Consider the following 19040-nt stretch of genomic DNA (forward strand, 5'->3'; position numbering starts at 1 on the left):
GTAAATCAGAATGAAACTCTCCTACAGAAACCTTTACTGGCTTCCCACTGTAATCACAGTAAAAACCCCGGCTCAGTGCCCAGGCCTACAAGGCTGTGGGACATAGTCCTCCCGCCCTCCTCTCTCCCATCTCAGACCCATCAGTCTTCCCCTCACTCACCCAGCCACTCTTGCCTTTCAACCTTCTTGAACACCCCAGGTCCTTACCATCTCTGGACATTTCATTTGCTATGGCTTCTACCTGGAATTCCCTCCCCAGATCTCTGTACCACTGGCTGCTTCTTATGCTTCAGGTGCAAGAGGCAAATGACCCAGAAGGACTTTTTCTAATCATCCTATCTAAACTAGGACTCTCCTTATTGTCCTCTGTTGCCCCACCCTGTTCACAGCAGAAATCTCAGTACAGCATTTTTAAACTCTCTTTTCACTGCTTCCTCAACCATGAGACTACATTGTTCATAGTTACAGCCCCAGCCCCAAGCAAAATGTCTGGCACACAGTAGTCACCCAGTGAATATGTATAAAATTAATAGATTAACAGGAATGAGCCCAGAGTGTGTATATATATGGTAAGGGAAAGAAAAGAAAAGACATTCTGAACTCCAATGTCTAGAATCTGTACAGCCAGGGGAAGAGGCATAGTGTGATTAAGGAGAGAGAGATAAGCTGTGGTGGAAAGTCCTTGCACAATGTTACATGTATCGCAGGTGCCACGAGACACCTGCGTGGATGCTGCCAACCAAGAATCAGAAACAAACTTACAACAACAGAAACGTCAAGGTAAATGATCTTTTCTTCAAAAACAACTTGTAGAATGTCCTCTGATTTGTGGGTGAGGGAAGATGGAGAGAAAGATAATTACATACCAGATTTTCTATAGATAGCTGAAACTGTTTAATTTCACGAAGAGTCTCATTATCTCTTTTCACTTCATTCACATATTGTGCCAAGTCCTAAAGAATAAAGGGAAGGGTACAAAAAGAAGTCATAATAAGACTGGAGAAGAGACGAAAACTGAAAGAAAACACATCTTTAATTTCATTAGTAGTAAAAGTAATCACCCTAACTTTTCAATGACAATAAAATAAATGTCCAATCAATCAAAGCTGCAACTCAAAAGCCATTTTAAAATGTCTGGAGTACAGCTGGGAAGACTGAAGAGTTGTCATTTACCACACCTCTGAGAAGAACAAGGATAAAAAACAAAAACAAAATCTGCCACCATACACAACAACAAAAGGAAACTAGGTCAGGAGAATGTAAATTCCAGACACGTTAATAACTGACCTTGAGAGAATTACATTTTTACATGGGTGAGAATGAGGTCAATAATGCAATAATGAAGGATTAGCAGGGAGAAAAAAGTAACTAAAAGTTAGACAGTGAATCCAGCAGGACTGTTTTCTGCAACCAGTTAGTGTCTTGGTTCCTAAGAGCATTTGGTCAAGACAGCCAGTTCAATTTTAAAGACTTAATGAAGGAAAAGCAAAAGAGAGGAGAAAAACCTCAGAGCACCAAAATGAATTAAAAGCAGACAAACAATGCTGGACACGGTTCTCCATGTGCCTTCTTCACCTACTTTAAAATGTCTTTTCTCATATTTGAGGAAACATTAGCTAATCTCTCCATACTGTAAGTTGCTATTTTTATTATATGTGCTCTAGATTTTCCTGTTTTCTGGGTTTTCTTTTTTCTCTACCCTCTTAAATTCATCTGCAACAGCAGGAACAGAACCCTGACCAAAAGCAGTTCCTAACTTTGTTCTAAATGAAAGTCTGACTTTTCAGAGGGTGTATCTATAAATGACTTTTTTAAAAAATTGGGAACTTTGTATGACTTCTGAAAACAGTAACAAATAATTGTGTGATATTTCCTGCCAGGGTACTAAAATCAGCTCAACAGCAGAGCTAACGCTGAAACCACACAGGAACTCACTCAGAGAAGTCATTATTAGCACTGCTCTGAGTAGAGTCACATTGGCATTTTGTTTGGAGAACAAATATGTGCATGTGTTTTAAGGTAGGGGCACGTATTTCTAAGTCAATGTTCAGCACCACGTAGAGACTGAGGTTTTACAGATTCCCCAATATACTTAAAAGTCTGCCTTTATCTACATCTAGTTCTTGATTTTCAGATTTACCTACAATAGAAACCCAAACTGAAATCCACTTGTGGCATCCACAGATGTAAGCAGGGCAGATACCCTCTCTTGAGGAAAAGAAGTCCCATTGGTGTTCTAAAGTCACCAGCTGACCTGCTGCTTACACAAGCCAACAGTTTTCTACTAGTCACCACAAAAGGAATGTGAAATAAAACTATTAAATCATTCCCAGTGGTAATAAAAGTTGTCATACTTTCATAAATAGCAAAAGCTATCTTAATACACCTCATGGTTTTATGTATCTTTGTCTAACAATTGAATTCATGCAGGGATATCTATTTTCAGTTAAAAATATCCATTTCTCTGGGGCACCTGGGTGGCTCTGTCAGTTAAGCATCTGACTCTTGATTTCAGCTCAGGTTAGGATCTCAGGGTCATGAGGTCAAGCCCCGCATCAGGGTCCATTGGGCTTGGTGCTCAGCAGGGAGTTTAGTCTACTTGAAGATTTTCTCCCTCTGCCCTCCCCCGACTTGTGCACACTCTCTCTCTCTAAAATAAATACATAAATCTTTACAAAAAATATCCACCTCTTCCCACCAAATGCAAAACTATACTAATACTTAACATGCTATAACATATTAGCAAATCACACGTATTTATTAGCAATTTGTACTTTCTTGTTTTTAGGCAGGAATAAAAAATACAAAGAAGTTAATGACACATTTGCCTTACCTTCATTGCATCAAGAGCCAGTTTCAGATTTGCCTTCTCCATAGGATCAGTAGTATGTTTGACCAATTCCTATTTGGAAGACACAGTTCAGTAATACTTTCTTCAATTAAAACCAAAATATCAGAAAGAAAATATTTTTTAAAATAATGCATTTTTATCACTATTTATACCATAATGTAATAAATCTGGTACAACCTAACTAGGTTCTGTTTTCATTAAAAAAAAATCTCAAACTGGGCAGCTCAGGTAGCTCAGCGGTTTAGCGCCACCGCCTTTGGCCCAGGGTGTGATTCTGGAGACCCAGGATCGAGTCCCACGTCGGGCTCCCTGCATGGAGCCTGCTTCTCCCTCTGCCTGTGTCTCTGTCTCTCTCTCTGTGTCTCTCATGATTAAATAAATAAACCATTAAAATTTTTTTTGAAAGAATTCTATTCCCTGCCATTACACTGACATCCTTCTCAAAGGTCATGGAAGGGTCCCTTCATTGCCAACTGATTCTGATGGTTACTCCTCTCCCTTGGCTTCCGGGATATTAGAATCTTTTGTTTGTTGCTATTATCGTTGTTGGTTAGTCCATCTTAAATTTCTGCCTATTCACCAGTCTTTCATACCTTCTTCTTTATCTGCAACTTGGAAAGTTACCATTCCCTAGATTTTCACCTTAGTCTTCTGTTACTCTTCCTAAACATACTCTACAAATTCTATCACAACCATTGCCATAATGTCAACACTCACCTAATAAGACAATCCCTCTCAAAGCAATGTGCTCAACCCAGAACTCACAGAGTCCCAGACTCTTCTGTCCAACTAAACAGTTCTACCTGGGTATCTATCTCACAAGTTCGTCTAACCCAACAATTCCAAACTTAAGGCACCTTCACCCACAACCCTACTCTTGTTCCTGTTTATGCTTTATTGAATGATGGCACCTCCATCAGTGGAGTCCTTTAAGCCAAAACCTAAGAAGTGTCCCAGGTACCCCTCTCCCATACTATGTTCCGGTGATACTGACTTTGACCTTTCCCCTGGAAACCATCCTCACTGCCACTACACTGGTTCAAGCCCTTACGCTTTTTCAAATGGGTTATTATAAATGGGCCTTTGACCTGTAGCCTCTCGGGACTACACTCTATTCATTCTATTGACAGCAGAGCTGGGTTTCTAATATATAAATTGGATTCTGTCTCTACCCTATTTAGACTTTTGTGATGCCCACAAAAGCTTCAGGTTGTCATCCATACCTCTTAGATCCTCTGTGGTCTGAATTCTGCAAACCCATCCCAACTGTTCTCTCCACTCCACCCAAACAACCTATATCCCATCCACACTAAATTAACCACAATTCTCAAAATACATTCTACTGTCTGATCTCATTAGGCACACTGTTGGCTCTCCTTGATATACTTACGAAACTCTTACTGCTCCCTTCACAGCCAGTTCAAGAATCACTCAAAAATTTTTGCTGAGGTCCATATTAATAGTGTTTCTAGTTATAAAGAGGACCTATAGCCATTAGATTTTTAAGTATAATAAACTTGTCCAAGTGATATTCTTTTATTTCTATTTTTACTTTTCCTTTATTAAATAATGATATTAAATTATTCTCAGTTTCAAATCCCTCACTCTCAAATATTCTAATTTTATAAATCTGGGATTTCAAACCATAAAGCATTTCAAAAATTATTTCCCCATTAAAGTATAGCAGTAAGTAGGAAATGCTCAAATTCATTTATTCAACAAATGTCTAAACATTAGACAAATTCTACCCTACGCTATCAAGATGGAAAAACATTTCTAGAGCAGCCCCGGTGGCTCAGTGGTTTAGTGCCACCTTCAGCCCAGGGCGTGATCCTGGAGACCCGGGATCAAGTCCCACGTCAGGCTTCCTGCATGAAGCCTGCTTCTCCCTCTGCCTGTGTCTCTGCCTCTCTCTCTCTCTCTCTCTGTCTCTCTCTCTGTCTCTCATGAATAAATAAATATCTTTTAAAAAACCACACATTTCTATAATTTTGTCTATATGTGGTGCCCCAAATAAAAACTTCCCTATTTTAAAACATCATAAAACTAAACATTCTTTAGAAATTTAAAATATAAAACACTCCAGGAGGAATTAAGAAAAAAGTCTGCTCAATTTCAAAAAGGTATAGCCATAATAATAATAATAATAATAATAATAATAATACAAAAAAAACAAAAAGGTATAGCCATATTTTATGCTTTTATAAGTCTCTCTAGAACTTTATAAATGACCATAATAGATATTTCTTGAAAACTGCACCTTTTAAATTCTTCAATTGATATTTGACTATACCAAAGTTACAAAATAAATTATTATCTTATTTTGGACATGTTTTTGGTTTCATGATGTCCCAGAAACTGATTGCTTACGTCTTCCTTATTATTTTTTCATAAAATCCAATTTGATTAAGTTGCTTTGAGTTTAGGTCTCATAAATGTTTTAATGCATTTTAAAGAAATAATCAGGGTTTGAATTTTTCTGATTTCTCAGTAGAACAAAAATAGAGATGACTAATAATTTTGCAACTACAGTCCAAGGAATTTAATATACAAGATGTATAAAGCGCAGCAGACTCAAAATTGTATTTCACATACAGGTAGTAGATCTTTTTAAAATGACATTTCACAAGCATCAGCAGAGTTGACAGACTAATACTGTAAGACATTTCCTTGGAGCAGAACTAATGAGCCTCCTGGTACAGCCATCAAATTAAATTTATAAGACTCTCCACCCTCATTAGAGGACTAACTGTGGAAACCATAAGCTTTGTGGTTATAACAAGAATCACTTCAAAATAAATGTACTCTTATTATAATTTACTACAGCAGAAAGCAGCATGGAATGGGACAGAACTTAGTTTATGGTTATAAGGCAAAAAGTCCAAAACACTTGACCTGCCAAAAACCAGGGGTATTGTAGCTTTGAGATTCTAACAAATGATTCCCGCTAACCAAAGAAGACTTGGTCAGAGGCATCTTTTCATTCTGTCTTGTTTTTTTTAGATTTTTTTTGGAGCCAGTTCTGTTTGAAGGACACCAAAAGTGACTTTGTGCAAGATACAGAATCATCTTTGCTAAAAGGAAGAAAAAGATTCCAGCTGTTCCGTTAGTTCCCACTTAGCTATACTCATCACTGAAAATCTAAGGGGATAATGACCCCAGATATGGAGTATCTGGAGCATGATTGATGCTGCATGAATATTTTGTTAAATGAATAAGTGAAAAAATAAACAAACTGATGGTTTTAAGTTACATACCTGGAGGAGAAGGTGATACTTTAAAACACGCTGCATAGGAACCACAAGCAAATCTCGAAGAGTGAATTTTCCATTATTTGCTCTTTTGGAACATTCCTAATGAAATGTTTTTTAAAAACTTTTTTTAAAACTTTGTTAGTTTTATCAAAGGGAGTCATGAAGGAAACATTAAAAGATGTCGAGGCCATAAACAAAACTGTTATATAATAAACATCCTGTTATTTTTCTTCTTAATAATCCTTTCTGAAAATAAAAAGTATTTAATCAAAAACCAAAAAAACAAACTTTGTAGCATTTCAACTCTAAAATGAATCATTAAGTAGAACTACATTAGCATGAAATTTATTTTCTCTAATGGCCCTCTAGGATCTTCTTCTACTAACCCTTCTAGCTCTACCTTCTACTAGTTACCCATAGTAGATGGGCCAGGCATCAAGAAAAATGATACTCCTCAAACTGGCCATGTGCCTTCCCCACTGGCATGTCTTCGTTCATTCTGTTCTTTCAAACCATCATGTGCTTTGTCCATTTTCCAAAAAAAATCCATCCTTTTCAAAAACTATACATCAAGGCCTTTTGTGATAATCCCAATCAAAACTGTGTTTCCTCTCTGTGCCTTGTGTGCATTTTAACTGTTGTTGTATGCATATCTTCCCCAATATATCTTATATAGCTTTAAGAATCTAGTCTTGCTTAATAAGTATTTGTGAAACTGAATGAAATGGAATGATCAATTCTAAAAATTTGCTAAAGTATAAACCTACTATTGGATTCAAAGTTTCAAAAGCCTCATTAAAAAAAAAAACTCACATTCTCCTTCTTCAAAAGTTTATCTAAAAATAGTATTGACTTGCGTTCTTTTGACATTACCTAGGACTTTGAGGAAAGTACTTGGAAGTATCAAAGAATGAATTTAAATCAAGGCTTGACTGCGTGACCTTGAACAAGTTGCTTTTTCTGATTTTACTGTTTTGCACACATTTGTGATCAAATTTTAAAAAATAACAAAGTTCCATAAAATTATTGTTAGTTAGAAACTAAGTCCAAACCCTCAAACAACTGCACATCCCAGAACAAGGAATTTTCCAGTTCATAGAAAGAGTTGCATTCAAGAAAATATTGCTTTGTTCATAAGTTTGTTTCGTCTTTGCCTATACTTAGCTTTTTGGCACATGGAAAGATATATTATCAGGAGCTATAAAGTAAACTCCATTAGCTCTAATGACCATAGTGACTTAATGAGTATTTGATTACAGGTCTTAAGCAAGAACTGGGGACATCTGGACATGTTAGCTCATGTCTTGTCAATTGCTGCAGTTCACTAGGAAGAATAACTATTTCAACTGATCTCTTGCTTCTACAGATTGTAGAGAGTTCTGGATCATGGGTCTCAAATAGGAGGTTAAGCTGTTAAGATTATTGTAATGAATGAGTCTCATCTCCCTAGCTGCATTTTAAGCTCCGTGGAACTGAGGTTATATCTTACACTTCATGTATATACATGCCATTTTAGCAGTGTTAGGGAGAGAAATGCTATACATTTAAAATTCACTTTGTCATGCTATAGAAGTCAGTTTAAAACTGCTGGGGAAATAATTAATTCTTTGAAGTTCTTCGAAGTTACAGTCTCAGGAAGCAAAAAAAAAACTAACATTGCTGGCATTTCCTATAACAAGGGGCAGTCTGAGTCTGAGATGTAAAATGCTTATTAGTATTGAAAGTAAATAAAGGGTAGAAATGAGTCTTCCAAAACATCCAGTCACATGCTTAGCTGAACTCCAATTCTACCTGAGAAGAAACTAAACAGAATAGAGATGAGCCAGCTTACAGGACAAGATAAAGAGATTCTGTTACTTTTGCCCTATGTTATCTTGGTTCCAAAGTAGAGAAGAAAAAAGACAAAAATCAGTAAGAGCAAAAACAACCAAACAACTGAAGACATGAGGAGCCTGGGTGGCTTGGTCAGTTAAGCTTCAGATTCTGGATTTCGGCTCAAGTCATGATCTCAGGGTCATGGATCCTGCCTAAGATTCTCTCTCTCCCCATTCCCTCTGCTCCTCCTCCCATTCACGCGCACTGTCTCTCAAAAATAAAAAATAAGAAACTGAAGACATGAAGGGGGCAGACACATGGAGAATAGGGCAGCTTTCCCTTTATCATGCCAGGAGTTGCAGAGGACAGTCCCAGCAAAGAGTATCTGTTGAGGTGTTACAGTGTCTATCAAATACTTGCAGATCAGGGCCTTGGTCAAGAGTAGTGACTTTTCAGGCCAAAAAGGACAGCCAGCAGCTTCTTGCCCTGAGCCTTTCAAACTCAGCCTCAGGTTCCCTCTTTCCCTCAGATGGATAGTGATCGCACGAACTATGTTCCTAGAGTCCCAGAGTACGTCATAGGCAGGCCTTTGACAAGGACTCTGAAGGAAAGGAGAGGAACACCCAAACAATGCTGAGAATAAGGGAGATTTGATTGACAACATGCAGACTCCTATCCTGAGCCAGAGTTTCATATCTTTGTTTAAAAATAAAAACAAAAAAGACTGCTCTAATGGTAGCTCTGTTAGGAACTAGTTGTGTAAGTTGTACAGTTTTATCTTACCATCACAATTCAATTTGAGTCAAGGTAGCTTACAGCTTTATACTTCTGAGACTCTATTCTCCCAAGAGAAGCAGGAACCCTTTACACTAGCAGGGTTTGTGATGTTATTTCGTGGTGACTCAAGTCACCTGCAGACATTAAGTCTGCATCATCAGATCACTGTGAGAAGTAAGGGCGAAGGTCCGTGACAGAGAGCTAGCACAGTCACTCAATAGCCTACTAGATATGGAAACCTCCTAACCAATGGTTCCCTGTTGTGGGAGTTATGAAGTCATACCAAATATGCTAAAAACAATGAAAGAGTTCTAATTTGAAAATCATGTGCCTCTTTTTTTCCCCTTTCATCACCTGATTTCACTGCTAAATTGGACAAAGACAGCAAAGGGGACACTAGAGAGTAAACTAAGCCAAACACAGCCATTTAAGAGTTGACTGTGTATCTCTACCCAATATTTAAGAAAATTCAAACATATGGATAATATATTTGGGATGATAATTCATATAACATAAATAAACTTTTACAAAAGTTCTTTGAAAGTACAAACACTTCTTGTGAAAAAGAAGGAAAAAGGATATACATTTATAAAAAATTACACGATTTCCAGATTTATTTCCCATTGCTCCCACGTGTTCTGTTTATTCTGGTCTACTCTCATTTCTCAAACTTTCCCAACTCATCTGGTCAGTCATGCTTATCTGGGAGAATGCTCTCCATGGACTCTCCACTGTCAAGACTTACCCCATTCTTCCGTAAGCTAATTCAAATACTACCTCTTCAGAGAAACCTCCTGCATTCTACCTGTACTGAAGCGATCAATCTTACTCACGGAGCCTTACTACTGCTGATCACATACGACTTAATCATAGTTGTGCCTGTTTCATCTTCCCTCTTATGGGCAATATCCATCCATGCCCTTTTTATACGCCTGTTCGTAAACATTTAAATCTACATGTACGTTATCTTCCATATATCTTACTTATTATCTTGTGCCTCTTTCTACCTAGGTGACCTTGGGCAAATTACTCATAATCTCTCTGAACCTCATCTATAAGGGAAGAAAATTAACTGCGTATCTCTCACAGAGTCATAAGGATCTAACTAGATAATGCATGTAAAACATAGAGCCATAAGTCGTAGATTTTACTGTTATATTATCATTGTATTATTTCATAGAGTTAGCTATTAAAATATTTTATAAAGTTGATATAAAATTATATTTAGAATACATAGGGAAATTTATTATTGCACTGATCTTGAATTTTTATTTTTTATTCTTATTCTTTTTTTGGTTGAGTATGTTTCATTAGTTTCAGGTGTACAACTTAGTGATTTGACAAGTTTATACATGATGCTATGTTCACTGCAAGTATAGCTACCATCTGTCTCATTATATTGCTATTACAAAATCACTGACTGCATTCCTTATGCTGTGCTTTTATTTCCATGAATTATTTATTCCATAACTGGAAGCCTGTATCTCCCTCTCCCCTTCACCCATTTGCCCATCCCCCACCTCTTTCCCCTTGCTTTTAGGTGTATCTTTATTTCATAAACAAAAAATAAACAGGTACCTCTAATTTCAGTTTTACATCTTCTTTTGTCTTAGAAATGTTATCTAAACTAGATATGGCCGACTCCACTCCACTGCAGTACTGTCCATAAATAACCAACCTGAAAAGGAAAAAGAGAAATTTGTAGGACAAAAAAGCAAGAATAAAGTGGAAGGGGAAGAAGCATAATTCCCATCTATTTAAAACCATAGTTAGGGGGAATCAGAGCAAATCTCACTTGTCCTGTGTCTCTACCTGCCTATGTGACCCTTGGCAAACGACTTACAATCTCTCCGAGCCTCCGCTTTCTCATTTCTTCTAAACACATACCACATGTACAATCACAGAATAGGGGTCACTCATATTATGCTATTAAAGGGCTAATTTTTATTTCTAAGTTTTAATGGGATTGATGCCATGTATATTTTTAGAGCAGGTAAATTTTACAAACCGGCTTAATGACTTAATGTTGAGTACACATGAATATCACAAAACCAAAATTAAGAGTGTCTGTTCTATGTTCCTATTAAAGATCAACTTTTGACTGTTTATGCACACTCAGGAACAGTTTTACTTTATACTACAATTTTATTTAATCACTACTCATGACTCTACTCATTAACAAACCTCCTACTCTTTCCTGCTTTTTTAATTAAGGAAAACACATTATCTGAAAATTGGGAATGGATGAGAGGCACGAATTGTGCTGGATGGAAGATAATTCGTACTGCATGGAGTCTGAGGCCACTTCAGGAAGGGTAGATCTGGAGTGATATAGATATTTTACAAAGAGGTTGGGTAATTTATTGTCCCCTTCAACTCTCCATTGAGGGCAAAAAAACTGCTAATGAGTTCATGTTTATCTAACTTGTTGATGCAAAGCAATTCATTAGCTAGTACTAAGTCAGTACTAGGAACTGCAGTGCTTGATTTAAAAAGAGAGAACGATATTTTAAGGGAAATTCCTCGGTACTTTAACTCACATGAGTTGTTCAGAAGATTTTTTTTTCAGACTTAGAAAGGGAAACTGCCTCAAAGAGAGAATTATAAAATATGGGAGTGGGAACAAGCACTAGGCACCACCTAATCTACCCCTAACATTTAAAGATGAAGAAAAGGAGGCTGAGAGAATTAAAACGAATTCCTAAAAACTAACTACAGAACTCAGAGGTAAAGGGTCTGTAAAAGAACCTGAACCTTCTGACTTGGCCATGCAAAACTCTGGATCCTTTCTTTTTTCCTCCTTTTTCTTGACACACATACAGAACTCAAACTATTGCCCATAAACAGCCCCATGTTCTAATTACTACTCAGGTGGTATCTTAATGGACAGTAGGAATAGCTGTTTATGAGCAATTTTAATGCTAACCCTCACTATAATCACAAATTGATAGCCACAAAATTTGGAAGTTAGCAGGTACCTTTCCTTGTAGTTAATGAAAACTTGATACAAGTTCTGGTCATTTTTATTTACAATGGAATCATGAATTTCTTGCATTAGGTTCCGATGAACTTTTACAAGTTCCTTAGGAAAGAAAAGAAAAAAAAAATCAAAGGAAATTAGAAATCAGGATCCTCCCCAGCAAAAAACCAACCACACCCCAAACCTAAAATCCCTATGATTTCCTAGACTTGTCATTCAAGGATATGCTGAATGCCCTCAACACATAAACCTGCTATTACAGATAAGCAGAGGAGGAAACAGAGGAGGGGGAAGGGAGGAGAGGGAGGGGAGAAAAAAGAGAAAGGAGAAAGGAGAGAAGGGGAGGGAATAGTAGAGAGAGACAGGCCAAGTACACAGAAAACAGCAGCTTCAGACTGGACTTGAATCGTCAGTGTCCTGTGGTGGGAGAAATTATCTCACTACTTATTAAAGGGTAATTTATTCCTTGTATAAAAATATGTACAGCTTATTTTCATTATAATCACTTTAATTTTTTAAATAAAACTATCCAAGTGCTTAATGTTTTATTGATGGAATAAAGTAATGATTCATGTCCTTGGGACATAAAAATGTAGATTTGCACTCTGGTCAATTAGTGGCATCCTGGTGCTAAGCTAACAATAATCACACTAAATTACTTGAAACCAGACAACTAATGGCATAAATAAAGTGCAGATAAATTGTACTGGGCAGTTTACTAGAGCAACTCAGAAGTCAGAATTTCACCTTTTTCCTGATAAGCAAGTAATTTTCAGTAAGGCAGTAAATACATGTCAGAGCCAGGAAATGAGGAAATTCTAACTAAGGTGCCAACGCTCCCATTATCTCTTCCTTGTACCCTGGTGCAGATACTGACTTTACAGCATGCCCTTTCCTTAGCAGGGTGGAGAGGAACCAGGAATATGTTTACCCTGTCATTTTATTGAGGAGTAGGGAAAAGCTGTAAGATTAAGGACTGTCATATGGGTCCTATATGTTACACTGTCCGTCTTATAGTGATTCAAGATCCACCTCTTCCAACAGTGTGTGGTTTGCTTCACGCTAAATGTTGATCTGATAGTGTGACTTTTTTTCTTCCTGCTATGCTATCAACCAAAAAGAATATCTTCGTCTGGCCCAAATCAGGGACGAGGACAATAGCCAGCTAACTGACTGATACACATCAACGCTGAACATAACAGAACCAAAATAGTAGGGAACTTTCATGTAAAATGAGCAAGCTTGTGCACAAAAGCTATATATTAAAATCCAAACCAGTTTTAGGGATTTAGGAACTTGAATCTTGCCTAGTATGACCTCAGTTGGCACAGCATTTGGTTTGTTTCAATGCTTCTAGGTAACTATCCTTTAAGATTATAAGATAATCCTAAGGGGCTCTGAAATTCAAAATGCGTACATAAATGTGAAAAAAAAGCTCCTCACCTCTAACTGCTAAAACGGACTTTCAAATCCTGAAACAGTAGTGTATTTCAGAAATGGGAGTTAAGGTTAGTACAATTGGAAGCAGAAGCAGAAACCACCACAGAACAGAGGCCAGGGAAGTGGAGGAAACTGATGCCCTCAAGACAGTGCCTACAGGATGGGGTTGAAGGGCTGCAGTAGCAATAGATCAGGGAGTGGGGCCTAAGTGGGCTCCCACAAGACAAAGAGAGAGTGGTACCAGGGATTCTTTAACTCAGACTACCTCTTCCTGACAAGCAGTTAAGGATATACATGAATCTTATCCATGTGTGTTCAGCTTGCATTTTGATTGATTTTGGTTGAAGATAGGACATATCCTTTATTTCTACAAAATAAGGATATAAGAACTCAGGAGGCAAAAAATAGAGTTAAGATTCTTAAAGAATACAGGAAAATGTTAAAATAAAAATCTGGAACCCAATAAGATGGAGATTTTATAGAAGTATACCACAATTTTAGCTAGCATATTTTTACTTACAGGAATGTTGATGAATACGGAATCAAATTCTGCTGCTGTCAGAAATCTTTTCAGTGGTGCCATGAAATACTACAAGGATAGAACAGACAAGTAATGATTAAGCACAACTTATCCTGATAATAGTTTTTCATCAACAAAGAATATATATTAAAAGTATGTATTAAAAGTCAACTGTTTATCCATATGATGAGTACCAAGAAAAAAGCAGAAACTATTTTCTCTATCTTAAAGATTTTATACCTGAATAGAGATGTAAAGACAAAGTTGAAGTATAGAATAAAAGGTTTTGGCAATAAATACCTGTGAAAGTAAGAAAAAAAGAACACTATTGCCTGAACTGGCAAAATATATATATATATATATATATATATATATATATATATATATATTTTTTTTTTTTTTTTTTGTATTTTGGAGATACAGGACTAATACTAAATATCCCTCAAATGCCTTATGGAGATTCTAGATCCTGAGATCAATTATCTACTTGTGTAATTTATGATCATCCCCTTCAATCCTTGAGAATTTTAGTTCTTGGCTTGCCATATCTCTTTCCATTAACACTCCAATGTCCATTCCTGGCAATCTCAGTATTTGTGCAGATGATCCTTCCAATAGCCTGGCCTTTCAGTTTCTTGACTTCCAGTAGTCTTGTGTTCCATCCTAGCTCAGCTCCCTATTCTGGTGGTCATAACCCAAGACCTTCTCATTATCAACAACTGAAATCCTCTATAGAATTAATTTCAGCCGGGGATCCCTGGGTGGCGCAGCGGTTTAGCGCCTGCCTTTGGCCCAGGGCGTGATCCTAGAGTCCCGGGATTGAGTCCCACGTCGGGCTCCCGGCATGGAGCCTGCCTCTCCCTCCTCCTGTGTCTCTGCCCCTCTTTCTTTCTTTCTCTCTCTCTCTCTCTCTCTATCATAAATAAATAAATCTTAAAAAAAAAAAAAGAATTAATTTCAGCCAATCAATTCTCTGACCACAACCTCCTACCTTTACAGCTCGTTCCTGCATGGAATTCTTCAACCTCAGTGGATCCGCTAATCCACTGAACATCCTGGGTCTCTCAAGTCCTCACTTCTGTCCCTACTCAGTTTACATTCAGTAAACCATCATCAGAATCTCTTCCTTGCATATACCCTTACCCTCTACTCTCCTCCTTCCACTCTGCTTTTCTGGAAGAAGAAAAACCCTAGTTAAATCTACAAGCCTGGTTGTACCCGTACCTAAGAAGTTAAACATGAACTAGATTGACAGTCTAATTTATAATTGAGCCTGTGATACTACATGATCCTAATACATTTCCCCAGCCAATTTACTCCCACCCCTCTCCCAAACAACTTTTCCATACCTTCAGCTCTTTTCCTAAATGGCCAAAATTTTCTCCTGGTTCTCATTTTCCTGACCCCTAAATATGGAAGTTGCCAGAGGTGGCCTCAAGCCTCTCCTCTATCAGCATTCATTTCCTAGATGAATTCATTCAGTACTACGGCCTTAGATTCCACTGCATAATGATAACAGCCCAATATATTGGTCAGTTCAACTTTTCCCCTTATTGCCAGCCTCATATCTTTAACTCCTTCTTTAACACAGCCCCTTGGAAGCTAAGAGGTATTGCAAACTTAGTACATTACAACAGACTAGTGATTCCCAAAGCTGTCCTCATCTCAGTAATAATCTTCACCACTCATGCAGTTATTCATGCTATAAACCTAGCACTTTTGATTGCTCTCTTTCCCATATATCCTTCACCTAACTCATCTAATCCACTTGGCCCTACTTTCAACATTTATTCAGAATATGACCGTTTCTTAACAGCTCTACAAATACCACCATGTTCTATCAATCTAATTACTGCAATATCTTTCTAACTTTTCTCCCAAAAAGTCAGAACAAGCTGTGAAAAACTTACATTAGATCATGTCACTTCTTCTACTCACACATGCCAGCTTTGAGCTAGGTGTTCTCCATGTCCCCTACCTGATGTGGTGGCTCATCAGCTCTCTGCTTTCGCTGTTTCTACCACCTGGGCTACTGCTATTCCTTGAAACACACTGAACACGGTCTCATCCGAAGGCCTTTCTCCCAGAAACTGTCATCTCTGGGATGTTGGCATGACTTGCTCCCTTAATTCCCCCAGCTGCCTGCTTAAGTGTTATCTTATCACAGAGGCTGTCCATTATCACTTTACATAAAATACCAGCCCATGTCCATCACTCTTTATCCTTTCCTTGATTTTTCTTAAAAAAATTTCTCACCACCTGGCACACTTATTTGCTTAAATTATAAACTATCCCATGAGAGAAACTATCATGAGAACCAGGGTTTTGCTGTCTTTCTTGCTATATCCTTAGGGTCTAACACAGTGCTATTTAGATGCTAAGAAACCAGTAGCTAGTTATGGAATGTATCAATCTGCTTTGAGATCTTTAAATCCAAAGTCCTACTGAAACTCAGAAAACACACACACAGTAGACACAGTAAGTTTAATATATTAACTATAAGATGAAGTACTTAGGCATCAAAAATAGTACCTGATAACTTACTTTTTCTATTGACTCCAATGTTTCTGTGTATTTTTCTTCTGTCTGCTTAATTTCTGCTAGGCAGCAACTTCGTATGTCATTTTCTGGACATTTCTGCAATTACAGTTATCAAAAAAATTATTTAAACATATGTTTTAATCTCTCTGGGAGTACGTAGAAAGAGTTCAAAATCACTGATCTTAAGCTTTCCATTCTAATAAAATACATAACTGAAAGATATATTTATTGCATTACAAAATATCTGTTAAGATGTTGAACCATGTAAATGAGAAAGTTTTAAAAAATTAAAAATAAACGAGTATAGACATTCTATATTGAAAACATGTCTTTCCTTGTAAATGTCATTGAATCTAGAAACATCACATATGGTGTAATGTAGTTTTCTTAATGTACAGCATACTTTACAAGTGCTATAGAAATACCTGCAAAATAACAAAAGGATATTTGATAAATAGAAATATTAAGATACTTTTTTTTTTTTAAAGAATCAACATTTTGGTGTTTGGTTCTCCTACTAAGTGGAGGTAGTAGAGCCTAATATGAAGATCAAAGGTGTGAGGATACAAAGAACTGGGTTCAAGTACCAGTTTTTCTGTTATTAGCGTGTTATTGTGAACAAGTTACCTATTTTCTCTGTGTCTCAGTTTTCTCATCTACAAAAGAGAGAGAATCACAGTTCTAACCCCAAGGAACTGTAAATGAGGTAACCTGGTAAAGCACTTAGCCCCCTGAGGAGCACACAAGAAGGGCCTACTCATCTAAATTATCATTGCCTAACCATCCCATAGTCACAAGCCAGCACTGTCAGTTGAATGGAGAGCTGCCCCTGGGAGATGCACTCAAGAATTTGCTGGTACCCAAAGCAGATGATAATTATAGGAGAAACAGATGATAATGTCACCTAAAAATACTCAGAATCCTGCCACAGGCAGCCTGTCAGCTCATACAGTGGGTTAGAGCGCATTCATTATGTTTCCCAAACAGACCAGGTAACTTGTTTCCATCCCACAGAAGCTACTGCTCTCTGTCTGGGGCACTGGACAACCCTCTAGCCTTTTATTAAAGGTAAGACTATAAAGAGAGCTGAGGAAATTCATTAAAGCACAGAAAAACCACCACTGAGCTGATGAAGAAAAAGCTTTTGTATAAAAAAAAAGATTCTAATTAATAAAAGCCTAAGCAACTCACCATTTTTTTTTCCAGATTACAGGTGAGAAAACAATTCAAAGTAATTCTTTCTCAATGTTTTAGATATTTTAATGGCAGATAAGACCTTTGTGGGCACATATTGACTATGGACGATATCGGAAACTAAGTTTATAAAACAATAAAAGTCCCAGAAGCCCTTTAGTGAAACAAAAGAAAAAATGCCTCTTCTTACACCCCTAACAAATATGAAGAAACATTCCCTAACATATATCTAATGCTACATCAAGTTTAAAGAAGCCTTAACTGCTTTGTTTAAAAAAGATTTCCTTTCATGATAATAAAATTTCATGATTCCCTGGAATAACGTTCTGTTGCTACTCTGCCACTATTTAGCTGGGTGACATATCATTTCACTCAGACTTGCATTCCTTACAAGTAAAATCCAAGGACAAGACCAGAGATTCCCTACAGTTGTTTTGAACTGTAAAATGTCATGTTTATGTATTTCCAAATGCAGTAAATCTTAATTATACAGTTGAAAACTAGCAAAAGTAAGAAGAAAAAAAAAACTTTGCAGTACAAGTTACATAAATAATCACACGAATCAGTCTTGCAAGGAATCAGTATCCTAATAAAACAACTCAAAGTAACTTAAAACATAAGGCAAGTGAGAGCCTACAGGTTGATGTGCTTCCTCTGCTTTCATCAAGTCCTCGTAGACTTCTCCACCTTCGTCCTCCCCATAAACACAGTCGTAGAGACCTTCTTCATCATCCACGTGCGTTTCACTAAAACAAAGGGTATGATACTTCGGTCATTTTCTATTATGCAGTAAATGCAATAGCTACAGCCTAGTAGGAAATCCAGAGAGGAAATAAAACGGGATTCACAGAAAGAGCAAAAGGTTTTACAGTTCTTTCCCTCCTAACCAGAACAATGCCCAAAAACGGAATCCACCAATGATGGCAGTGACAACATGCCCTGGTATTTCCTATGTACATGCACACAGATGATCACTCGGCATACATGATCTCATGTGGTTGGCTCATGCCCAGTATTCACTGTGTTATCAAGCAGGCATTATTATTTAATCCATTGTAGAGATAAAGTAGTCGAAGAGAACTAAAGGTTATTTATTCGACTTGCCTGTGGAAACACAGCTAGTCCATGGCAGACCTGGATTTAAAACTGAGTCTGTCTTATGTTCTAAATGTTTTAATCACTCTATCCTACTGCCCTCATTTTTCCTATGGTAAGGCCTGGGATTGATCATTTAGATTAATGGGTATAAAGTGGGAAAGACAGGAGAGCTGAGGAGGATCTCAGAGTTTATAAATGGTCTTTTAAAAGCATCAATTTCTGCAGGGTTATTACTGCCAATACCTAACACAGTGGTTTTCCAACCATGCTCCTTCCAGCCCACTCAGAGGGTCTCCACAGGTTCCCCTGTTCAGCCAGATTCTACCATGATCTGTTTTGTCTGGATTCTGCTTAAAGAAACGATCCCAAGCCCACAAGGCATTTTTAAATACCATTTGTAATCTGCTGGCCTCCTGACAGATGAAAACCATCTCTATTTTTAAAGTTCCCATGAGCACTTACCCAGTAACTGATGGATATATCTTCCCTAAACCCTTTGTAGGACATCAAAAACCCATTCAGTCAAAATAGAAATAGCTTATTCCACCTATCACATGTTCTGTTACTACT

At 37.4% G+C, this 19040-nt stretch overlaps 1 protein-coding gene across 4 annotated transcripts in view; it reads right to left on the reverse strand.

Annotated features, from left to right (window-relative positions):
* Positions 1 to 19040, reverse strand: part of VAV3 (vav guanine nucleotide exchange factor 3) — a 352243-nt gene that overhangs the window by 174055 nt on the left and 159148 nt on the right. For all 4 annotated transcript variants that reach the window (XM_072834756.1, XM_072834755.1, XM_072834754.1 and 1 more), the window contains exons 5-12: positions 18010 to 18118; positions 16182 to 16274; positions 13638 to 13706; positions 11676 to 11779; positions 10276 to 10375; positions 6109 to 6204; positions 2834 to 2902; positions 867 to 953 (exon numbers count right to left, since the gene is read on the reverse strand). In XM_072834756.1, the coding sequence (XP_072690857.1) occupies positions 867 to 953; positions 2834 to 2902; positions 6109 to 6204; positions 10276 to 10375; positions 11676 to 11779; positions 13638 to 13706; positions 16182 to 16274; positions 18010 to 18118 (727 nt within the window). The remainder of the gene's footprint in view (positions 1 to 866; positions 954 to 2833; positions 2903 to 6108; positions 6205 to 10275; positions 10376 to 11675; positions 11780 to 13637; positions 13707 to 16181; positions 16275 to 18009; positions 18119 to 19040) is intronic.

The sequence above is a fragment of the Canis lupus genome, chromosome 8 (assembly GCF_048164855.1).
Source record: "Canis lupus baileyi chromosome 8, mCanLup2.hap1, whole genome shotgun sequence".
Taxonomy (NCBI): domain Eukaryota; kingdom Metazoa; phylum Chordata; class Mammalia; order Carnivora; family Canidae; genus Canis; species Canis lupus.